Below are 25792 nucleotides of genomic sequence, written 5' to 3' on the forward strand. Positions count from 1 at the left end.
TCCTTCTAAAATACCAAAAATGGCACTCTTACTGTGAGAAGAGGCTTGGTAAGCCAGAAAAAATGCCAAGAACAAAAGACAGGTGATGACGGCATGATGAAAATCCCACACCTGCCAGCCATGACATCACGGATTTTGATGGCGTCTGTTAGGGCCTGGTTGATTTCCTATCAGTTAAGGTAGACTACATGGTGTTGTAAAAGAGACAGAGACTGAACTTTAAAAAAAGTTTGGTTAACTATTACTGCACCACAATGGTCGAAATACAACAGTTGGAAATCTGTGACCTCACATTGAAGTACTAGCACTGGGGTTTCAGCATGAAATTTAAGCTAGTACTTTGACCTTCCTTTTCTCTTCTTATATTCAACCTACTATGGCGAAATTACGTAAAATAGTGTTTTGAAAGAATACTTTATTAATTTAAACTGTTTTATTCTGTCTCTTTAGTGTCCCTTTAAGACTTTTTTATGAGTGATTCCTAGTACCACTGTACTATAGTCATCATTCATGCCATCATTCAGTGTTACCATTAAGTGGTATTTGCATGAAGTGGCCACACAGGTATAGTGTTTTTGAAAGACTGTAACGAAAATAAATGGTGATAATTGCTTGCCCCACTTTCACGAGTCACAGTTATAATGCTGTGCATTTAAGATCTGATCAGACATGTGCATACCCTATGCTAGAAGGACGAGATATATATATATATATATATATATATATATATATATATATATATATATATATATATATATATATCTGCACCTTTATCTGCACCTTTATCAGGCCCTTAAGTAGCAAATCAAAGGTTTCAAATTACTGACAAGCATTCAAGGGTTCTTTCTCAACTAGCCAGCGGAACAGCTTCTAACGTAACTCACACAATTCCAACTACTGTATTCAATGACTCACTTAACACACTCGATAACATTGTTGAAAATCAATTATCACTGTGCCAGACTACCACAACAAAAGACAAGGCGAGCTTAGCCGAACTTATCTAGTAAAGCATGATTTATAGGAATACGACAATATTTAAAGTAAAAAAGCTAACAAACACTTTAATGTTGCCGTTTCACCGGGCACACGCGATAAGGCAAAGATATGAAACGCTGTAGAATTCCTAGAATACTCAGCGCAGCCAACCTCAATGTTCCATATCAAAGTTTGCGAAGACGTAGCTGCGAGCCTGCCCAATGACTAGCAAACACTGCATCCCGATAACCGAAACAACCGGCACGGTCATTTGCGGTGTTCGCAAGTTCTCGCATATTCGCTTAAATGTCCAAATGAAAAGAAAACCCTGATGGATTAGCCCGTCGGAAAGTTTTAGTAACGTAAAATGCATAAACATGCAAGTGCGTTAATTCTACTAAATGCTACACGGCTTCAATACTCGCCAGGTAACTATCGAACCGCGCCACCACAGGCATACTAGGCGAGTGGACTGCCGATCGAGTGCTCGCTCACTAACTTAAAACAGGTCAAATACTGCGCTGCAGGTTATCATAGATTAGCAATAACATAAATTAGCAGCCAGAGGAGTGAAATGTTAACTGGCTGAGAGGTCTAACGGGATCCGTAATGCAGAAACGCCGCTCGGGAGCACCGCGGTATGGAGGCATCTCTCGCTCTGCAACCGTTGCGCTGCAGCCCTTTTCGTTTGCAGGATTGAAACTACACTGGACCATGCTAGCACCAGTGCAGCTGAATTCTGTAGAAAGAGCCACGTGCCTATTGATATAAATATTAAGCCTAATACAGCCCATGTAGCCGCTCGACGCGAAACTGCTCGTGCAAAAGAGCCTTACCTCATCGAAGATTTGTCTCGTGAGCATTTCACCCACCACACCAACACGTTAACAACTTAACCACAAACTTAAACGGGAAGGCATCTTGTTTGCGTCGCCTCATTAACCAGTCTACTCGGATGCTCGTAGACGCGTTATTGAAAATATTGTATTTTTAAAGGTAAAAACAAGAGGGCGGTCTAAGCGGCCCTATCGGATGAACTAGCTGCGCAGTGAAAATACCTAGGTCACTCTACCAGCATTTTACCACCAGTCGCAACTTACAAAGCGCGGATATTTTCCCGTCGACATTCCTTACCACTACACCGCTACACCTACACCACTATTAGCGCTGCAGAACAACCAATGGGTTGTCTTGCAGCGCCACTTTTTAAAAGCTGCTCAGGCAAGATAGTGACGGCTAAATCGAGAACTATGGAAACATAGGCGCGGAGCATCACGTAGGAGAAGGAGATGTGAGTTTATTTAATACGTATTATGCATTTGGGCAAGACTGAGCCATACGAGCCATTGCCTGAACGGAAGCAGGAAGCACGTGGTATGACAGGGCACGGGGCGCACGTCCTCCACACCCTCGTATCCTCTTCCACACGCAGGGGAGAAGGATTCGCGAAATGCGGCTGCCGTCGCTGAGCTATGTTTTCTGTGGTTTGCGCTGTGTTTCCTTGTAGGTTTCCTTAAGCGTAAGTACAATTCAAAGTGGACCACATCTACAATATTAAGGTAAGTAGCTCCTACTGGACGAGTGTGAACTGCTGCAGTCTGTAGGTATTTTGTAATTAGATTCTTTCGTATCTCGTTTTCAATCATGCATGCTTTCAGGCTGCTCGTCTAGCATTGCGCATCATACAGCTGTTTTTTTATCAAGGTATTGTAGTATTTACCAGCCGTAATATTGCAAAATACATCGCCGCACGCCATCAGTAAAGTCATAAGTGGCTGTCCAATTTCACAAAGTAACTTTAATTGTTTGTATGTAACAAACAATCCCTGTAACAACATTTAATTTGGTGCGACATTTATGCGCTCTACTGCCCCCCCCCCCCTTTCTTTTTTGCGCCTTATGATTTCCACTTTCTTTTTTCAGGTCTCGGCAAGAAATTTCAGCTATATTGAGTTGGGTTTATGCAAAAGGAAAGTCCACTGACATCCTAAAAGAATCGCCTTGAGGCCTGCCATGTTTCAGACAGGTCTCCTAATTTTGACCTCATCGCCTAGGATCTTGACATCAAATGTATCTGCCTATTTAAAGGCTGCGAAGAACTTCGTTAACAAAACTTTATACATTAAGCTTGAGCCCAACCAGCACCACTTGTGGCCTGTCCAACAACCTGTTTTCACACCTTCAGAGCTGTCCCAACTACGAAAGCTCATTCCAGACATCTATTTTAAGGCAGCTGGAGTGTGCGCGCATCTTGACATCAGAGTTCTCCAAAGTTGCTTCAAGGATCCTGCTCGTAAGGAGAATCACTTGAAGCCATCTTTTGACATTGTGCTGACGGATGGCAGCCATGGCCGCACCGATTTGGAGCTGTACGTTGGACACCAGTTCAACAAGAGCTGTTCGAATTTCCACTGTCTTGAGAGCAAGTTGACTGTCAACGATGCCAATGAGGACAGCTTTAATGGCTTCAGTCACGGAAGCAATGGGGTCCAAAACAATTCCACCTTTCAGACTTTTGAAAGTGTCTGTCTTGGAGGTACCTTCGACCGCCTGCATCTTGGCCACAAGGTGTTGCTCTCAGAGGCAGTGCTGCATGCATCGGGCAAGCTTGTCGTTGGAGTGACGGATGGTGACATGTTGAAAGGTGAATGGTCCACTTGTCTTTGCTGTTTTCAGAACACAAGACAACTTTTGTGTTGATAGCCCAGGTGGACAGTTCTCGTAGTAATAGTGAAATATTAACATACTGCGTAAAGAATTAATAACCTGGTAGGCTGGTAAATTAGATCAGAGGGGCAAGTGGAACATGATTGGTGGATGCCACGGTAAAAGATAATCACTTAGTTGCAGGCTTTATTCACTTCCATCTTATTTGTCAACTCCTTACAGACTCTGATATTATAGCTCTGTACTGTTTTTATGCAGGAAAAATAGCATTTGACCTCCTGTAATGCATAGGTGTTATAATTGACGTTTTCTTAAAACTAAATGCAACCGTGAAATGGATAACTCAAATATTTTTGTGCTTGTCCTTGAAAGCATTTACATTTGCAGTTTCATTTTAACTTTGACATATGCTTTGTCTATTTAGCTTAGGTGGCTTTGGGGGAAGCATATTTTTATTTATTGTGCCTTCTAGAAAAAAAAAGCATGGTGCCACATATGTTTTGCACAGTAGAGTGGACTCCGGATAAACGAAACTCGCTTAAATGGAAATGCTGGATAAATTGAACGATGGTATCAACCTTTGTTATCTACCCATAGGTTTAGTGGCAATGAACTTGGGTTACACAGGATGAATCTTTTTGTGAACTTTGGTAAACAGAACTTTCACCAACTCTACCATATATCTTATTGGCATATGGAAGAGGAAAAGTACGACAAACATATCAAATGGTGATGCTATGAATAGTTGATAATCAGTCCATCGGGCAGTTGCACAAAAGCTAATGCGAATTAAGGATGTCAAAGTTGCATCGGTGTTTTCATCATGAGCACTTCATTAGGCAAGTAATGATCCCTAAGGAAGAACAGAGCACTTCCCAGTGGAATCTTAGCCAGGTTGCCACTACTGCTTCATTCACACCACCAGCAATAAGAGACCTCAGATGATGCCCTTGTCACCTGCTTTAGGATGCATTTGAAGATTATAAGGGAGAACTTTGTGGTGAAGACTATGATTCTAGGGATGAAACATAGTGCATGTTACCGTTTCCCACCGGATGGCGAGAGATGCAGTTGAAAGTGTGCAGTGCTATTTGGAATGACGGTGATAGCAGTGATTATTGAGAATCCTTTTGTGCATAAACACAACCTCATGCAAAAGAAGCATAGAAGCAGAGCACAATGAAGTCTTCTTTTTTTTTTTTACCACAGTAATATTAAAACACTTAAAAGCTCTTTGAGTAAAATTATTGTTGGTTTTTCTGGCCTTCGGGCAAATGAAACTTTAAATAAACAGAAAATATTTTTTTTTTGTCAATTCAAGTTTCATTTAAGCGTACTTAAGTTCTGTTTAAGAGTCGGTGATATTTCTACAATTCATGTGTATGCAAAAGTGTATTGTAATGGGGCAAGCTGTTCTTACGTAACAGTATATATGTTGATTCCTAAGAATCCAACTTTAGTGATATCTTTTTTGAAAGAATTAAATTATAAGTGAGCTGTGTAATAAGTCTCTGACTTTCTTTTTTCTTAATCACTGGAAAATAGTTCATAGTAAACTGCGCAAAGCTTCATGTACAACCATATTTTCATATGTGTAATCTGTGCTTCCCCTGCTTTCTTTGTTCTACAGGTAAACTGCTCTGGGAGTTGATAGAGCCAGTGGAGACGCGTATGCATGCATTGCTAGACTTTCTGCATGACATCGACACAACACTGCACTATGACGTGACGCCCATCTACAACCCATATGGGCCAACCATTGAAGACAACGATTTGGAATGCCTGTACGTGAGCGAAGAAACAATGAAAGGAGGCAGACTGGTCAATGAGGAGCGAGCCAGGCGGGTGCGTTTCCGGCGTTTTAATGTCTGTGACCTTGTTGGTAATACAAAGGGGGGGGGGAAGACTTATGTGACCTTGAGTGGGTTGATATTTTCACCTATATTTCCTAGGGAATCTTCAAGACAGTTTAGGAAAAGCATATTGCAAACAATGGAAAGTGACAGGACAAAGACAGAGGAAACACAGTTGTTGTCACTGTAGTCAAATCTTTCTTGCATTTCTTTTGTTAGGCGGGCCACCTAGCTTGGCACTTGATCTGAAGAAAAGCACACAAATATCTACGGCCAGTGCAGATTACGATTTGAGAAAAAATTCAGCATCACAGGCATTTTAACGATGTTGACTATTGTAAATTATGGTCCCAGTTGATGAATGCTGTGCAGTTCATGACGCTATGATCGGCGTTAGTGAATTATCCCGACAATATTTTTTGTCATCCTTGTGTGAAAAGCACGCTTCGTTAAAAACATCAACACATAGGTATGTATGCCCTTGGCACTCGCATAAGGATATTTGTTTTTGTTGTGTGTACCAGCAAACATCTGTCCTATTGTTACTTAGAGGTGAGACATGATAAGCAAGAGGCTGGGATCAACACACTGTGTGTTACTTTCTGAGCCTATCTTCCTATCTTATCTTTAAAAGTACCGCTCTGACCATGACATTGCCTTTGTGGAAGGAAGGCATTGACGCAAGGGCTGCTTGGTCAGTCTGTGAGATAAGCTTGTGCTTTCATCACTGTGTCACATTCGGCCAGTGCAAGAGGAGGAAAGCCTTTGTGCAACCAGTCCTGTGCTTACCTTATCATACAATGGCAGGAAAGTGACAGAGTACAATTGAAAGATGGAACTGGGCGAGTTTGTTATGCCTTGAGAAGGAAGGTGATGCTGTAGCTGGACAAAAGAAAGGAAAGTGTAGTCCTTTTTCTTCTGTTTTTTCCTATAAAAGCACAGTTTTTTTTTACAGTGAAATGGCCTGCTTCTGTTGCTTATATCATGCTGGCGGCTATGTTGCTTATATGGCTATAGCATACTTATTGACAAGGATAATTTCAAAATAGACCCAAAGAAAGCTCAATATTCTGTGTTACTTTTTCTGTGTGTCACTGTAGTCTCATATCTGCACTAGTAATGGCTTATCTTAGCGTTATCTGCATCCTGGTTATGCATGCCAGCTAGGTAGTTTTACTATCATGGTATAGCTGTTTTGTCTACAGGTACCTTCATGAATCGACATGATCTTGTAGCTCTCTCTCTGACTAAATTACATGCCTTTATTTTTGTTTTTCTTTTCTTTTAAATCAAAGTATGGTCAAATTTATATTCTGTATTGTTGAAAATGAAATCGTAGGGTTTAACGCCTCAAAGCACCACACTGGGCTATGTTGAATACCATAGTGGGAGGCTCCGGATTGACCAGACAGGGTTCTATAATGTACACCCAAAGCACACTACCCAAGCATTTTGCCATCACTCTCCCATTAGAAGGCTGCGGTCACAGCCGGATATCGAACCTGAAACCTCATGCTATGCAGCAGAACGACGTAGCCACTGAGCCACCATAGCAGATATGGTTTAGAACTGCTGCTAAAATACTGCTTGTGCAACGGGCGATTCAATGTGCTCAGGGCAACTCAGAGTAATATGAAAGGCAGGTTTAATAGCATTCAAAGTGGACGAATTAAAGGAAATTGCACTTTCAATTAATAAGTCAACCTTTATTTCCCACTTGCAAAAACATAATGTCGGCACAGCGTGCCTCATTTCTTACAGGCGCAATGTGCTGCAACGTGCCAACTTTTGCTTGGCTTCTCCCCTGTGTACCATCCAGCATGCTAGTGGAGACAAAGAGAGAAAGCCACTTATCAGTGCGATAACTCGGCTTATACTTGAAGGATTCAAAATATTTTTGCGGCACGACATCCGTGTGAGACGACATCCTTTAATAGTGAGGCCATTCTGTGATTAGTTAGAAAAGGGTTTCAGGGTCCCTTTAAAGTTCATCAATCGATCAGTGCTTGAGTATTGTAAAATTAAATGCTTGCAAACTATTTTTAAACATAAGTTTGGACCAAAACGCAAAATTTCGAGCTATTGAAAAATAATTTTAGTGGACCTGTGCATCACTGCTTCCAGCTACACATCACTTCATCTTTGTAAAAAAAAAAATAAAGCTTCATTTAGGCTTTGGCCTTAATTAGGTGAGACATCTTGTGTATCATTAAGTGGTGTGCAGTGACTGCGAAGAATGAAGCTGTTAAGCCCGTGTAATTGTATATATCTTCTAATATTTTATTTGCCACAAGAATGCAAAGATCAACTGTGGATGCTGCAGTGTGTCTGTTCAGATTCACTCGGGAATATTTTTTCCGCATAATGGCATTGGTCACGCACGTGTCATGTTTTTCTGCAGGACTAAGCTGCATACTATCGTAGTCACGCTTGTTAATGGTGGTGCAGTGGCACATTTCATCCCCATTGCCCTTTATGGTTGTTTCATGCGTGGATTTAACTACGTTTCATTCTATGCACTTGGTTGAAACAGTACAGTGGAGCCTTGACATAACAAGCATGAATATGATGAGTTATTAAATGTTTTGAATTAAATCTAAATAGTTTCTTGCCAATTCATTATGGAAAGGATGTAGGTATGCTTGTAACAAGTACTGGTGCTAATGAAGGTAATCTTGCATTCGATGTGACTGCATTATAAATAGGAATTGGAGTTTCTGATTATTACCAATAAATGTGAAAAAATACCTGGCTATTTCTATTCTAGGAATTCAGTTAAAACCGAAAAGTGCCCAATTTAGAAATTCGTCATGGCTTGTCGAACGGGGCCACACAACTAAAGTCACAATGTGACCAGGCCCTCCCAAGTGGATTGGGTGCTCGTGCTTAAGCCCCCGTACAAGTAGGCTTTCTTTTTCTCAGCCTCACCTTCATCATCATCATCATCGTCAGCCTGTTTTATGTCCACTGCAGGACAAAGGCTTCTCCCCTGCGATCTCCGTTTACCCCTGTCCTGCGCCAACCGATTCCAACTAGCGCCCATGAATTTCCTAATTTCATTGCTCCACCTAGTCTTTTGTCGTCCTCGATTGCGTTTTCTTTCTCTTGGTACCCATTCTGTAACCCTAATGGTCCAACGGCAATCGATGCTTTGCCTTTCAGGTGAAACTGCGACTTTTTTGGTTGTTTTTTACTTTGAACATTCGTTACTCACTCTTCGCAATAAAGTTGTTAGACATTATGACAAAAGTTTCAGAAGTGAGGAGTTTTGGATATTATGGACTTTGGATAAAATAGACGTTTTTTGTGGGATTATCAGGGTGGGTTGTAACGAGAGTCAACTGTGTAAAAAAGATAGGTGTCAATAAATGCCGAATTTTCAGAGGAAAGTAAATGTCTATAAATGCCTTCCAAATTAAAAAAAATAAAGAAAGAAGACACACGTACACACACACAGATGCTGAAAAATCCAATCCCTGGTTATAGACTTATTATAGAGAGCTCTGACTGTATTAAAATTCAAGCATGCATTTCTTGTCCAGTAGTTATCTGACTAATGAATTTGTGTTAAGAAAATTGGTAGATGTTAAAACTTTGTTCTTGACACTGCTATGAAAAGTTGTGCTACTGTGATAAACAGACATATTTTGTGAATTCCTGACTGTTTTTTAAAAAATGTTGTGTTGACCTCTAGGGCATGTCTCCAATGGTTATCCGATCTGTAGGCCTAGCTGAAGATGTTTGTCGTGGCATCGGTGAGGAATTTAAAGTGAGCTCGTCTTCACTGAGGCGGCGGCAGCTTGGCACAATCCTTACTCCACCCAAGGTATGTTTGAAGCAAAGTACAATTTCATAGTGGAGCTGGCTGTGTTCCCAAACTTAACAAATATAATTCTTCTTAGCATTGATTGTCACTGCATCGGGAAGTTGTTTCCACAGTATTTAGTAGTCTATATTGTTTTGGAAAAGACAAAGGTGTGATGGGGGGGGTGATAATTTGAACAGATATGCCAGTCAGTTTCTCTTTTAATGCCATAAACATCGTTAAGACATGATTTAGCATCATCTTTTTAAAAAGCATTTGCTAAGGGGAGAAGGACGAGTTTGTGCAAATAGTGCATAACATGTTCAAGCTTATATAAAGAGCAAAACGGTGCTTTAAGCACATCCAAAGTGATAAATTAATTAAAATGGCAATTGGAGAAAGCTTATGATAGCTTTCATAATTGTATGCGATAATGCAAAGTGTTTTGAGCCAGTCCATGAAAACTGAACTAGCCATACAAAGGCTGACACTAAAGCAGGTATGCTGATTCACGAGGCCCACAATGGCCCATATCTGCTTCAAGTCAAGCAAACAGCAAACTGACTGCTTCATCTTTTTTGTTTGTTCTTGCGGTGTTTTATTCATGTTACCATTTTAACTCCCCCAGTTGTCCTTACTCCTGCTTCAGGGCAAGAAATCATTAAACCAGTCAAGGAAACTGCACTAACACAATACTTTATATTCCTTATTGTGCTTATGACCGTATGCTCTGCTGCACAGGCTCAGGTGTGTCACTGCTGCAGACAAAGCTTCAGTTATTGGTGAAATAAGTCTTGTTGCAAAGAAAACAAGCAAGTGTATACAGGGGGGCCATAAGCATTCAAGAAGCCATTCAGTCCCAACAGAATTAACGCCCAAGCCCTTTAATACATTTTTTATCCTTTCATGTAACACTGTATTACATACTACCAATGTCAAAAGTATTTGGGAAGCACAATCTACATTGTGAGTCCCAAAATGTAGTAAGAGTACAAAAGCAAAACAAACAAAAAACAAAATAATAATAAAGTACATTCTCGAAGCTTGGTATAGCAGTCTGAAGCAGTAAGTGTGAACAATAGTGTTTCGTTGATTTAAACTTTGCTTTCCTGAACTGAGCAGAAATTTTGCTTTCTACGAGGAACCCGCATCCTATAAGCTTTTGATGACAACTGTACATATTCTGATCATCTGTTTATAGCCAAGACCTGATCTTCCTGACCGACCATATCTTATTGGTGTGACTGGGGGCATCTGCACTGGCAAAAGCCACATCATCAAGACACTGGAGTCCCTAGGGGCAGTAGTGATCAACTGTGACCCGCTTGGCCACGAGAGCTATCAGCCGGGTACAAACGCATATTCCCAAATAGTGGAGACCTTTGGTGAACGAGTGGTTAGCCCTGATGGCACAATCAACAGGAAACTCCTCGGCACCATAATTTTTGCAGATGAGGTGAGGCCCACTAACAAGTGTGTATTGCTATGACACGAGGTTCGTAATGAATGAATGAATGAATGAATGAATGAATGAATGAATGAATGAATGAATGAGGTTTTATTATTAGACACAATACAGTACAAAAAAAAACATATACAAGAGGAGGTCCTGAGGTCAAAGAGTGTAATGGGACCTCCTGTGTTGCATACAAGTAAAAATATAAGCAGTAAACAACGGTCGTCCTTGAAAAGCCTTGAATATGGAAGGACCATTTTCAGAGCCTCGAGTACCCTTAAATTTTATAAAATGGAAGCCTAAAAAATCTTGACTTTTGTTTTCATATAAGCTTAGCGGACTTTGGTAGTGCAGTACAAGATCATGAGGCTTGCGCAATCCAAAACACAAGCCAGTCCAATGTTTAATGGCTTTGTTGCATCGGTAGTTTTTCTTGCTCATACTCTTTTGTGTGTGTGTGTGTGTGTGTGTGTATGTGTGTGTGTGTGTGTGGAACTAAAAAAAAATGTATTTGCTGCTTGATGTTGAAGACAGTGTTTTTTTTTTTTTTTTCAAACTGTCAAACATGATGTTGTTACACACCTTTAAAATGCTTTGTCAATACCTTGAAGGTACATACATTTTTTTTTCACTGCAAGACTCGTACGTGTAAGCACAATGTAAGGAAGCTGTGATTATATTTTTTTTCTAATGGCAAGGTTCAGCGCAAATTAATTTTTTAAAATTATCTGTTTCTGTATTTATTTCTGACAATGTTTGCTCTTTCTGGCTATTGAGGGCAGGATAAATGTGAAAAAAAAAGAGATAAAAGGGAACCATCCTATCAAAACTATAGTTTCTGTTTTACGTCCACCGCAAGAAAAATGCATCTTGGAGCAATCTCCAATTACTTCTGCCTTGCACCAGCTGACTTCATTTTATGGCTGCAGATTTCTAAATTTAATCTTGAAGGTGAAAAATTCAGCGCAAAACCGAGGACCACCGACAAAGAAGAGGTGAGACAAGCACCGACGCCGGTGCTTGTCTCGTCTCTTCTTTGTGGGCGGTCCTGAGTTTTGCGCTGAATTTTTCACCTTAAAAATACCATGTATCAACTAGCCCCAGCTGAAGTTTTATTGAAATTCCAAATTTAATCATACTACCTATTTCTCTGCTGTTATCAACTGTGTATTTTTCCCCCTTTGAAACCATTCTGTTATCTTACTAGACAACTCATTCTCTGATCTATGCATTATACACCACTTGCCCAACTCCACTTATTTATCTCAACTAAAATGTCAGCTGCACTCATTTGCTATCCCATCCATGCTGCCCTCCTCCTGTATCATTACATTACACCTATACTTTTCTGTTCTATCACTCAGTGTGTGGTCTTTAGTAAAGTTTCAGCCCTTTAGTTTAGTACTGTTAGAATGCACTGATTGTATCATTTTCAAGGATAATGGGAATTTGCTGTTTGTAACTTGAGAGTGCCTACCACAACCTACCATGGTTTCTCAGTGGCTATGGTGTTGGGCTGCTGAGCACAAGGTCACGAGACCGAATCCCGGCCTCGGCAGCCATAGTTCGATGGGGGCGAAATGCGAAAACACCCATGTACTTAGATTTAGGTGCACATTAAAGAACCCCAGGTGGTCGAAATTTCCGGAATCCCCCACTATGGCCTACATCGTAATCACAAAATGATTTTGGCACTTAAAATCCCATAGTTTGAGTGCCTACTACATGCACTCCTAACCATTTTTATTTGTGATTCATAGTTTGTAGGCCGATAGTGATGAGAAAATTAGCAAGTGCTTTCATTCGAGGCGGTACAGTTCTGCTGTGCGTTTTTTGAAATTGTTATGTCCGCTCCAGAGCTGCTCAGGCCAGAACAGTGGCCTGTTCTTCTCGCCAAACTAGCCTTGCCTGTCTCAATACAACACCATTCTCAGAGCACAGTGCTCCCTTTTAGATGTAGCCTTTTGTCATGAGGGGACAGTTGGACAGTGCCAGGGGCCAAAGGTTGCTGTCAACTTGCTTTGTTTCTGCTGTTGAATTCCGTTAATCTGACCCTGATGTGACCAACCAAATTGATCTAATTGTCCAGAAGACTGATTTAAGCAAGCAGCCTAAATAATTTCACGCCACACAACATGTTAGGGGGCATGTTGATTCGGTAGCATGTTAGGCTCTGGCAGTATTTGCCAGAGCCTAACATGTCCCCGAATCAAGTGCACGGCCATTTTCTGTGACTCCATAGTAAAAAACCAAGATAGAAATTACATTAAGTTTCCTAATCAAGGTATAAATCTAACGTGCACCCAATTTACTAGCGAGCGCAAATTTGTGTTGCACAATGGCAGCCGGTTTTTAAAAGTCAGCTCCGTCGCAGTACATGTGTTATGCGGTAAAGCATACGAACGCCATAATTAGGATTTTGGTTTCATATCCGACTGCATCGCGAAGGCAATTCTCAGCCCAATTTTTCTCTAAAGAAAGCCACACGTTAGAATCGGATAAATACCATAATCATACATTGTGATCTATGGTTACTGCTCGAAAATCTTCCTATGGCAGTTCAAAAATAGGCATTTTCAACAGGAGATGACATGTCTAACGTATTCACTGTCCTGTAAGCTCCACCTAGATAGATGCTGCTACTAAAGGGGTTGCTATTGGGGTCAGCTTAAGGGTGAGGCACGTGCATGCTCTTGTGCCAGGTATGAAACCTACTCGTGTTGATGCAATAAGGGCACTGACTGCATAGTGCCTTGGTACTAATTAAATGTAACAAAAATGTGAGGCTTTGTAACTTTGTAATATCTTTTTTTCATTATGATTACCATACTTTGATGTAGTTTTGCATTGAAACCTCATTCATATTAAAGCTAAATTTGGGAAGCCTTCTTCAGCTTCGTACTTTTCTGCTACTTTTCTGGAGACTTGTAATTTTATGTTGCTCTACTGACTCTTTCATTGCAGGCAAAACGACAGCAGCTAAACAAGATTGTCTGGCCAGAAGTCTCCCGTCTCATTGATGAACGACTTGAAGAGCACAGACGAAAAGGTATACTTAGTTATTTTCATTGGCCTGCTTTTCCTTGTAGGTGTACATTGCTTCTAGTTGCCTAATTTAGTAGGTTAACTTGGAAAAACTCTCCTCCTTATGCCCACGCTCTTGTGCACCATGATGTAAAACGAGGCCACATGCTCCATGTCAGGTTTGTTGCAACATGTCAGATAGTCATCTCTGGTGGGCATTGCATTTATGCACAGCTAGAGTATTGCATTTGTAATACATTTTTATAACTAAACTGGAAACACACAATTACAGTGGCGTGATAAGATTCCACTGTGCAATAGTACTTCCAACAATTTTATCTGAAGTCGGGACTTGAAGAGGGGGGGGAAAGTGTCTTCAAGTATTTTTTGTGCTGTGAACTTTTTTCATGCCTATCTTGAAATAATCTCAGCACAGTCTCGGATTGAAGAAGAAGCGCCTCCTTCTTGGAGGGAGCCCATGCAGCCAGGGGCTACCTGAACGGCAAAGAATAAAAAGAATGTCTGATGCTTTGAACCTCGCTTCTTGTCAGTAAACCGTACACCATCTTAAACATTGTGATGCCGAAACCCAGGATCTACTACCGGAGACCACGGAAGGCTACGAGTGAACTGACCATCACGGAGAGGCTGCGATCGAAGCGGACGTCAAGACGATCTCTGAACACCAGGCTTATCAACGAGGCAAGAGCTCTTCTCAGCGATGAAACAGCCACCGCAGATCAGCTCAACACCATTTACGGACGTCTCAACGTGAATTACGATCAGATGAACAAGGTCAATGAGGAGCTAGAGAGCCACATAGTTGATTAAGATTTTGAGGAAGAATACAACACCGTTGTACTAGGACCAGCGTGATGAGTGAGCTGCTTAGCAAGCGAGACCGTGTTGTCATGTCATCAACACCGGAGCTTCGGACTTCATCGACAATCAGTACAGCGGGAGTCTCTGGAGCCAAGCTACCCAAGCTTACCATGGCCCCATTTGCTGGTGATTTGTGTCGATGGAACGACTTCTGGGAACAATTCGACCAGATGATTCACCGTAACAGAAGCCTCACAGTGACGGACAAGTTTAACTATCTGAGGTTCTTCCTAAGAGGCAACACAGTCTCAGCTATTGTAGGACTGTCTACAACAGAAGCTTACTACAAGGACGCCATCGATATACTGAAGAAACGCCTCAGCGATAGAACGAGACTCGAGCAGGAGTACTTCTCCAGGCTTTGTACTTTGCCTTCGGTCCGTTCAAGTGACCCGACAGCTCTTCGCAAGCTGTATGACCAGATCGTCATCAACATCTGCAAACTGGAGACCCTGGGGGTGAGCAAGGTGTCCTTTCCCGCAATGTTGTGGGACCTGTTGGTGTGGGCTTTACCACACAAAATAGTGGTGCGGTACCACCAGTCTTGCACCATTCGGGCGACAAGTGATAGCAGTAATGCAACGTCTATCACAGAGCTGGAACGCCTATTAAATTTCCTGTCCATCGAGTTGGAGAGCTTAGAGAAAAGCCAGTTTGCGAATCCAGGAAGAGAGAATGCGCCAAACAAATCTCGCCATTTTGGTGACACGAAAGCCACGTCTTCAGTTCTCAACAACAGTATGAAAGTACCTGAGAACTGTGTGTTTTGTAAGTTGAGTCAACATACCATGGAAGACTGCGCACTTGATCTCCCACTATCGCAAAAGAAGCAAATTTTATCAGGAGTTGTGAGGTGCTTTCGATGCACAACTGAAGGTCACAGGGTGTGTGATTGTAGACGCAAAGTTACCTGCTCTACCTGCCAACATCATGCGACGAGTGTGTGTGATCCACAAAAAGTAAGCCAGAAGAGATGGGAAAACGGCAGAACAACTGCCAGAATACCAACAAGGATCATCATCATCAGCCTGGTTACACCCACTGCAGGCCAAAGGCCTCTCCCATACTTCTCCAACTACCCCGGTCATGTGCTAATTGTGGCCATGTTACCCCTGCAAACTTCTTAATCTCATCCGCCCACCTAACTTTCTGCTGCCCCCTGCTACGCTTCTCTTCCCTTGGAATCCAGTCCGTAAACCTTAATGACCATCGGTTATCTTCCCTCCTCATTACACGTTCTGCCCATGCCCATTTCTGTTTCTTGATTTCAACTAAGATGTCATTTACTCGCATTTGTTCCCTCACCCAATCTGCTCTTTTCTTACGCCTTAATGTTACACCCATCATTCTTCTTTCCATAGCTCGTTGTGTCGTCCTCAATTTAAGTAGAACCCTTTTCGTAAGCCACTAGGTTTCTGCCCCGTGCGTGAGTACTGGTAAGACACAGCTGTTATACACTTTTCTCTTGAGGGATAATGGCAGCCTGCTGTTCATGATCTGAGAATGCCTGCCAAACACACCCCAGCCCATTCTTATTCTTCTGATTATTTCAGTCTCATGATTCGGATCTGTGGTCACTATCTGCCCTAAGTAGATGTATTCCCTTACCACTTCCAGTGCCTCGCTACCTATTGTAAACTGCTGTTCTTTTCCAAGACTGTTAAACATTGCTTTAGTTTTCTGCAGATTAATTTTTAAACCCACCCTTCTGTTTTGCCTCTCCAGGTCAGTGAGCAAGCATTGCAATTGGTCCCCTGAGTTACTAAGCAAGCAAGGTGGTTGCTTAGTAACCAACAAGCACAAACACGACCGTGTGCGCATCTTTAGGGAAAGATTGGTGTACCATCGAGGATTCATCGATGAGTGTCCTGCAGACGTTTGAGCTTGGGCAGTAACAGACGTCGCCTGTCGATATATCAGAGGTGTCATAGACGGAGTCAGTCAGTGCACATTCGTTACAGAATGGCTATCACGACAGCTGAAATTGCAGTGTGTAGGCTCTACCATCATTGCGCTCAATACGTTTGCAAGCAAGTCAAATCGAGCAGCGCAGAAGCGGCATGTTGTGCAGCTCTGTCTGCGAAGCCAGTTCTCAGATATGCAAGTTGCCTTGCAAGCGATAGGAATTCCACACATATGCCAAGATATCAAGGCAAGTACAACCAGCTCACCATTCGTCGCAGAAATTCGGAAGTCTGGAAAGGACATCGCTGATCACAGACTATACGAATCTGTTGTCGGGGAAGGAGGCATAAGCGTTCTCATCGGTTCTGACCAAGTGTGGACTGTGATGGCGGGTGAAGTCACTTGATCCGAGAACAATGAGACACTGATTGCTATCACCTCTAAGCTAATGTAGATGTTTCAAGGCAACACCAACTGCATGGCATCAGATACAACAGCTTCGCGGATCATGGTCTGCGTACTGAAGACAAGTGTACAAGAGAGCGACAAATTCCTCCACTCATTTTGGGAACTCAAGAAGGTGGGAATATCAGATGCCGTTGACAATGAGAGCAGGCTCAGTCCAGTATCGATGAAATTCGAAGAAACCATCACTCTTAGGGACGGATGATACGAACTGATGTTGCCCTGGAAGGAAGAGGTCGAACTCTCGTACAACAAGCAAGTCGCAATAACAAGACTTTGTAAACTTATCTCCCGACTGTCGAGCAAGCAAGGACTTTTATAGACATATGACAACACCATACGGGAGTACCTGCAGGCTGGACATGCGGAGATTGTTGAAGGGGCACCCCTGGATCCGACAAAGGTTTATTACATGCCGCACAGAGAAGTGATCCGAGAGCACACATTAACCACAAAAGTCAGAATAGTTTTCGACGCTTCTTCGCACGCCAAAGGGTGCTTCTCATTAAATGAATGCCTCGAAAAGGGTGAAAACCTGTACCAGGATCTGGTGAAGATACTATTACGCTTCAGAATGCACCGTATAGCTCTGCTAGCCGACATTGAGAAAGCATTCCTTCAAATCTCAATAGCAGAGAAGGATAGAGATGCCTTTCGATTCCTCTAGTTGGGAAAAAAAAAGCATTGCATTTCTCCGAAGAGGAGATTCAAGAGTGGAGGATGACGCGAGGGCCATTCGGAGCAACATGTAGCCCCTTTCTACTGACGGCAGCTATACTCCATCACCTAAAGAGTGTGCCTTCAAGCAAAGCCAGTACCGCGAAACTTTTCAGCGAGTCATGATTTACTGGTTGGAGCAGAGTCAGATGAAGAAGCGCTTCAAATATGCCGCGAAGCCAAAGAGATTATGCAGGAGGCAGGAATGACGCTAAGAAAATGGACGACCAACACAGATGGTCTGATTAATGCATTGGAGCATGAGGAACAGGCGGCAGGCAAAGAACTGGCTGTCCTACACGAGACAAATGTGAAGGTACTTGGAATCACATGGAATCCGTACGCGGATACTTTCACTTTTTCTTTGAGGGGCCTTCTCGAATTTATGAAAGAAAAAGATGATACCAATCGATTCGTTCTTCAAGCTGCTTCACGGATATTCGACCCAATGAGATTTGTTGTGTTGTTCACCATTGCCATCAAGATCTTCTTCCAGAAATTGTGGACACGTGGAATAGGATGGGATGAGCAGCTACCTCAGGATCTGCGAGAAGAATGTCATGAATGGGTGAGCCAACTACCAGTCTTGCAGAATATTTCCATACCACGTTATCTTGGCAGTGGAACCAAATCGCCCCTAGTGCTACAGGCTCACATATTTTGCGATGCAAGCTCTTCGGCATATGGCGCAGCGCTCTACATCATACCAAGCTGCTCAGCGAGGCCCGAGTTGTTAATTGCAAAAGCATGTGTGGCACATATCAAGACAACGACACTGCCACGGCTGGAGTTTCTAGGAGCCTTGACCAGAGCAAGGCTACTTAATTACGTCTCAAGTGCCGTCACTGACTTTTACATCCACTGTACAATGGGGTCGGATTCCACAATTACGTTGTCCTGGATAAAAGGTGACGCAACGAAGTGGAAGCAATTTGTGTCAAACAAAGTGAAAGAGATCAGGAAAAAAACCGATCCTTCTATGTGGAAGTATTGTCCAGGACAGGCAAATCCTGCTGACCTACTGACACGGGGAGTTTCAATGGATAAGTTATTGTATAACTGTATGTGGCTGTATGGACCAGACTGGCTAGGTGAGTCAGAAGATAGACCGACGATAGGATAATCTGTGAAATGACTGCCGTTCACGTTGCGATCTCCAGTGCGACAAAGTGGACATAGATTCTGGACATTGACCGCTACAGCAGAATCGAAAAGCTGCTCAGGGTCACGGCATGGATATTCAGATTCATCAAAAACTACCGATTCAAAAACTGAGTGCACACTGGTTTTCTAGTAGCCGAAGAGATCACTGAAGCAGAAAAATATTGGATCAGACATGTACAGCAGGAAGCCTTCAGCGAAGATATAAGTTCGTTGATTTCAACAGGTACATCAGCAAAGACAACCTCTTGCATCAAGGACCTCAACCCGTTCTCGGATGCCGATAGCATCCTCTGGGTGGGCGGGTGCCTGTTGCACCTTGACACATCTGAGGAAGTAAAACACCCAGTCATTCTCCCGTACGATCATCCGATCATCGCTTTTTTACGTTACTGACAATTCGAGCACACTGCGAAATACTGGAAGGAAGCATGAGAGACACTCTGTCACAGTTGCGAGAGCACTATTGGATCTGCCGGGCAAGAACATTAGCGAAGAAAGTCATACATGGCTGCTATACGTGCAGACGTTTCAGAATCGGCCCTGGCGATGCTCCAACTGCTCCTATAGCACGTCATTGTGTAAGGCCGACGAACCCATTCTAAGTCACTGGAGTTGACTTCGCAGGACCACTATTTGTGACTCAAGCCGGAGAAACAAAATGTTACATAGCGCTCTTCGCATGTGCCACATCACGAGCAGTGCACCTGGAACTGGTTTCCAGCATGACCTCGGAAGCATTCCTCATGTCTTTATGACGCTTTGAAGCGCGAAGGGGTCTACCTCGCATGATTTATTCAGACGATGCAAGAACATTTAAGAAGACGTCAAAAGACTTAGGGAAGCTATTCAAGTTGCTTTCCCAAGATGGCGTAACGGCATACTTGAGCCAGAAGAGTATCACTTGGAAGTTCATTTTTCCCAAAACTGACGACTGTGCTTACGGAAGTCGAAGCAGTCATGAACTCGAGGCCTCTCACCTACGTTGAGTCGGACAGCGAAGAACCTGGCGCATTAACACCAGCAGACCTCATCATAGGACGGAGACAAATGACGCTACAACAGGGCAGCAACGACGTGTCAGTGGACTTTGCATGCACGGAAGCTGTCCGACGACACGCCTACAGGAAACGCTTAACTGAGAACTTCTGGAAGAGGTGCGCAAAAGAACATCTGCTGCAACTTCAATCAGCGCACTTTTACCCTGGGAGACCCACCAATGAAATAAAGACAGGAGATGTCATCATAGTCCACGCTGAGAAATTACCTTGACAAATGTGAAAACTCGCAAGGGTTCTTGAAGTCTACAACGGTGTTGATGGCCATGTCCACTCTTGCAAGATTCAACAACAGCAAGGAGTTATTACCACCAGACCAATACAAAAACTTTATTCGCTCGAGCTGAACGAGTGATTTTGCGGCCGGGAGTGTGTTGACTTAATCTCAGCACAGTCTCAGATCGAAGAAGAAGAGGCGCCTCCTTCCTGGAGGGAGCCCGTGCTCACGATCACGTGCAGCCAGGGGCTACCTGAACGGCAAAGAATAAAAAGAATGCCTGATGCTTTGAACCTCGCTCCTTGTAAGTAAACCGTACGCCATCTTAAACACCTATTACTGCTGCAGAAGAAGTAAACGAATCAGCTATAACTCTTTTCAGCAGCCAGTTCGTGCAACTGAAATTGGGTGGTGCCACAGGGGCACTGCATGTTTGGAATATCCGTGGCCTTGGACACGAAAGTGAAAGTACCATTGCTTCATTGCAAAAGCATAGCCAGTAGCGTCTGTGAAGCGCCAGTTCCTGAATACTGCGTGCTGTCAAGCAACGCAGAACATTATTCTGCCCTATGTGGAGATTTAGAGGAACAACTTGTGCTGTGGTTGGATGCAGGAACTGTGATGGAAACGTTAAGCAGTGGATATGCCAGCGTGTGAAATGCACGCACAGCTGTTGCATCAAGACCCTGTTGCCCGAGGCCACTTCTGTTCGGGCTTCCCATCTCAATTGATTGCCTTGATCATGTATTCGTAGACAACTGGAACAGGGTGAAAAAATTTGTATGTGCTGCGGTAATGAAAAAAAACATCCAGTGAATTAAAGCTGATGATATTTATTTGCTCCTAAAGACACCTGTGGATGGAAGAAAAATTTGTATGTACTGCGGTAATGAAAGAAAATATCCAATTAATGAAAGCTGTTTTCTTTTACTCCTCGAGACACGTGCAGATGGGAGAACAATTTTCTGTTTACTGTGGCAATGAAATAAAAACCATTTAACGAAAGCTGATTTTTATTTACTCCTCGAGACACCTGTAATTGTTTGAAAGAACTAAAGAAACAAAATAGATACAGTCTAATATTACACTGGTCGTTTAGATTTCTAGTTTATAGTTTTAGAGTGCCAATAACTAATAAATATTGATTGGATTACTAAGCTGGTGTGGCTCTCCTACAAAGAGTTTGAAAGGTTGAAGCGGGAGCTCTCATTGATAAAACGTTTGAGTTACAGCCAGTTATGCCCCTGTCACATCGGCACTTGTAATCGCAATCAAGCATCCATCCGGCTCGAACTTTTGATAGCAATAAAAAATCATCACTACCACTGTTGCGGCTTAGGGCGGCGTTAGGGCAAGGAATCCACCAAGCCCATCTACTGCTAAGTCAGGTTGTAAAAATGAAGGAAAAAGTGTTCATTGGCTTAGTTACACTGCTCTAGTTACGGAAGCCCACTCCACGCATGAGCAAGTTAAATTTCCGAGTTCACATCAGGATCCCCTGCACCACTGCTCGAAAAGTCTCCACTTTAATACCCTTGTCTTCCTTAGTCGAGTCAAGTAAGGAATCTGAAGACCATGCAGCAGCAAATCACAATCATCGTAACCGTTGCGATACCACGCCCATGCTTGCAACACTCCGCAGTATCCCCACCTCCGAAGCCCAATGGTTTAGAATATGCGGCGGGAAAGCAAGCTGTGAATGCAAGGCCCATGCTATGTTAACGTCTGGATAGGCGCTGATCGATGGGCAGTTGTTTGCCTTGGGGCAAAGGTCCAAATAACGCCTTTCTGGTGTTGGGACGTAACACCACACATTCCAAGGATCTGCATCGCGTTGGTTAACTCTAATGCTTAAAGTGTAACTGAATAAGTCAAGCAAATAATGCTAAATGTGCCCAAATGATAGCAAAGGTAGTTCTATAAAACTTCTGTAGAAAAATAATTTTCTCTTACATTATTTTCAGTAAAAGACATGCCATGTCTTGCCGATTCTAATCATATGCAACTCTCAGAACTACATGCATGGTGTCAACGCTACAGACAGAAATTGGCAAAATTATGCATAAATAATCCTTTTCATTTTCCACTGTTGGTTAAAACCTTTTTAGGAGGTTATTTCCTCAGGTGTCTTTCTTTCTTGTTGTACCTTGCTTTCTAACACACTGCTAGAAGCTGTCTACGTCGGTCTCCAATTGTAAATGGGCTATTGATCACGATGTGTGGACCACAGCTGACTAGATTCACATGAATACTCTATCACGATCGAAAGCGCCTCTATGACAGGGGCTTAACTGGCTGTAGCTTAAACAACACCCGTTTGGGGGCATCCAGTTAACACATCCAGCAAGCACAATCTGCAGCTCTGAAGTCAACTATGCAAAACTATTGCGCCCCCACTGCAGTAGTGAATTCCACAGAGATCATTCCACCAGTATTGAGGCAAATGCTTACCTTGACATGTGTGGAAAGCGAGTGAGTGAGATGTCAACATACAAGCAGACACGATTTCTCACTTGCGCTCAAACACACACATTCGAGGCCATCAAGCAAAGCGTGAAAGACTGGGCAACCACTTCACACAGATTGTGGTGTAAATACACCGCACCAGGCACAGAAAAAAAAAAAAGAAATAACTAAGTGATGACCGGAGTGATGTGAACGGCGCACAAGAAGCCTTCATGAGCTTAAATCGCTCGACACGAAGGAGAAACGCTGTTAGATGCGGACCATTTCTCAGCATCGGTCAAATTCTCCAAGCGCATCTCCTCGTCGACATTTTCCACTTGTGGTACGCAGGTGCACGTCGACCGTGTTGCCAGACCCACCAGACAGGCTGGTTACCCTGCCCTCGTGTGTTGTGCGGGAGCTTTTGTCTCCCCCCCCCCCCTTTGTAGCGATTCTGCGAAAGTGTACATGCATGTAGTTTGGCACGTTTTGAGGTGGTCTACCTTAGTGCCAAGAAAAGTTGCTTTGCAGCACTGAAAGGTCATTCGGGGACAAACAGGCGAGGAGGCAGCGCGGGACGGATGTGGCTATCGGAGGGGAGAGCCCAGTGAGTGTCCCCACTGGCGAAACATGACGACACCTGTACAGGCTCGACGATTGGCTGAAAGTGACGCGACCTTGATGGACTGAAGGGGTTATAAGCCAGCTTACCATTGGAAAGGGAGAGATGTTCAGAGACATGCTTCTTGCCGTGGGCGTACAATTTGCTGCTGGCCGACGATGATTGTTTACTGTAATTTTACTTGTTTTCTAAGTCCTGTACATAATGTAAATAAACCTTCCATTCTCAAAATCCACCTCAACGTCGGCAACTCCTACACTCAATGGCCAGAGCACTCCAGTACGAGCACATACAATGTTAAAATGACAAACAATGGTTCACTTACATGTTCGTTGAACCATAGGCCAGAGCTTTGGGTCATCCATCCAGGCGCTGCCCATTAGTGGACCCAAAACAATGGCGTCTGTCGCACTGTCACCCATGCCTACAACCATACGGCCAGTTCACTGGCCTTCAAGGCCAGTCATGCCAGCGTGATCACGTGATTAAACATGGCCGCCCCCATGCGCCACTGCTGAAGACTGTCTATAGTCTCAGTCAGTCACTTTCAGTGGTGTCATTTTTTGTGTGAACAACAACACAAATCCCAAATTATCAACGCCGTATATTTGTTACATCATCTGCATGTTTTCAAAATGTGTCAATTTTTCAACTCTGTTGCCAAGCAAATGCTGCCACCCTGTGTGGATACAAGGAATTTTTTTTTCTCTCCGTAGTCTCTTGGTTTTCATTCCACGGCTTCTTTACGCTGGTGTTTCAGCGATTGCTTTTGCATCCGAGTGTGCGCAGGCACACTGTGGTTAGTTTTCATTTTGTCTCACGGGCTGTTTCCTTACATATAAACTGATGTCTGTCTGGTTTATAATTTCTGAAACGGTCACCGCTAGATGCTCAGTCATTTATTGCTCACAGGATTGTAAATACATCTGTTCATGGGCGGCTGCTAGTATATACAGATGATGCCACCATGCTTGCATTCTTTTTTTCAAGACTTGCAGAAACTGGTCGGTCACCCCTCATTGGCAATTGGACGAAGGATTACTGCAAGTTTCTGACTCGTTTGTTTTTTTTCCGATGAGTGCACAGGCATCAAATTTTCTTGAGTGCTCTCACACACAGATCGATTACGCTATAGGTGTGCATGGTGGATGTTCTGATGCAATTGAGTCGAGCGGTGATCCCTTTGAGACAGGCTACTGGCCCAAGTGCCGAATCAGAATATGTACATATATCTATTTCAGTGTATCTACTTTTTTATTATTGTGATGATTATTTATGCAAGCCCATTTGTATTCATGAATAAACAGTGCATGTTTACCTACGAAAAATATTTTTGTCACTTTATGGTCACTCTAAAAAAATTGTGGTAAATTTTTTTGGAAATAGATCAGTCTGAAGATTTGATTGTTTGAACATAAGCTCGTTGCCATGCATCCATCGAAGAAAACAGCGCTAAAAACACAGGTGAGAAAGGAAGAAGACAGGACAAGCGCTGACTGGTAATAATTGGCTTTGTGGTACGTGCACAAATATATAGCTTGAAAAGGAAGGGAAGTTTGCGGAAGGTAAAGAGGGGAGAATGAGAATTCCAGTCGCGCACAGATATGAAGATAATGGATGCATCATGATTAATCCTGGAGGAATATATACTCCTTGTCAGTGAGTTGTAGAAGAGGATAGTGCTCGTCCTGTCTTCTTCCTTTCTTGTCCATGTATGTAACACTGTTTTCTTTGACGGAACATATTCACCAGATTAAAGCCGGCGATGTCCTTCATGACACGTTCACTCATGTGGCCCGCACACTCCTGCCACTTGTGTTTGCCTGACATGGACGTAGCCAGACTGGAAGCCGAGCTCTGGTCCTGGTGGTTAACAGCGGCTCCACACCTAGCCATGACCTCGAGCAGAATGACTTGGGTGACGACGGGTTCTGGGGAGAGACTCAGACCAGCGCGCCAAAGTCTTGTCGATGTTGCTGGGAAGCAGCGCTGACACATTCGATCTTCTTGCATTCCAAAAGCCTGCACCCGCTTGTGCTGCCACATTCTTTTTTTCTTGTGCGCTTCGTTTAGGCACCATACTTCTTTCTTCTTTGTCTATTCAGCAATGACCAATGTCACCTGCTATCCTTTTATGTCAATCTTGACGGAAAGGCTTGATCATCCTGACAGTGAATCCTCACATCCAATAAGTGCTCTCATATCACCTACAGTTCTCAAGTGGATTAGATTTATGTTATGTTACGTTATGTTACGTTACACAAAAATTTAACCCTGGAAGCAATTGGTTGAAATTGCAGCCACTGTTTTCCCTCTGCCACAGAAGAAGAATGCTTCATATAACTAACATGTGACCTGCTACGTAGTGAATGTGTCGAATAGCACAGAGAGGGACGTATGGTGTCTTTAGTTGGAACCCTACCAAAAAAAATATAGGTAGCTTGTGTACGTTTATGTACAACAGCGCTGTTGTCATTGATAATAGCGTACATTTCTGAACCATGACACAGCTGCTACTTGGCTCCTAAGGTTGTTGA

General features: G+C 43.0%; 2 protein-coding genes across 5 annotated transcripts in view; one reads left to right on the forward strand and one right to left on the reverse strand.

The window, feature by feature from the left end:
* Positions 1-2027, reverse strand: part of LOC142571690 (uncharacterized) — a 145932-nt gene extending 143905 nt beyond the window's left edge. For all 3 annotated transcript variants that reach the window (XM_075680224.1, XM_075680223.1, XM_075680225.1), the window contains exon 1: positions 1815-2027. In XM_075680224.1, the coding sequence (XP_075536339.1) occupies positions 1815-1841 (27 nt within the window). In that variant the 5' untranslated portion in view covers positions 1842-2027. The remainder of the gene's footprint in view (positions 1-1814) is intronic.
* A 352-nt stretch (positions 2028-2379) lies between these two features.
* The window catches only part of Ppat-Dpck (Bifunctional Phosphopantetheine adenylyltransferase - Dephospho-CoA kinase), a 36807-nt gene continuing 13394 nt past the window's right edge, over positions 2380-25792 (forward strand). Inside the window, exons 1-7 of one of the 2 annotated variants that reach the window (XM_075680228.1) lie at positions 2380-2537; positions 2902-3622; positions 5276-5490; positions 9193-9324; positions 10505-10759; positions 13724-13808; positions 16391-16413. In XM_075680228.1, coding sequence (XP_075536343.1) covers positions 2992-3622; positions 5276-5490; positions 9193-9324; positions 10505-10759; positions 13724-13808; positions 16391-16398 — 1326 coding nt within the window. In that variant the 5' untranslated portion in view covers positions 2380-2537; positions 2902-2991 and the 3' untranslated portion in view covers positions 16399-16413. Of the gene's footprint in view, positions 2538-2901; positions 3623-5275; positions 5491-9192; positions 9325-10504; positions 10760-13723; positions 13809-16390; positions 16414-25792 lie in introns of those variants that run through there. The other variant, XM_075680227.1, reaches the window with a different exon arrangement.

This window comes from Dermacentor variabilis, chromosome 2 (genome assembly GCF_050947875.1).
Source record: "Dermacentor variabilis isolate Ectoservices chromosome 2, ASM5094787v1, whole genome shotgun sequence".
Lineage (NCBI taxonomy): Eukaryota > Metazoa > Arthropoda > Arachnida > Ixodida > Ixodidae > Dermacentor > Dermacentor variabilis.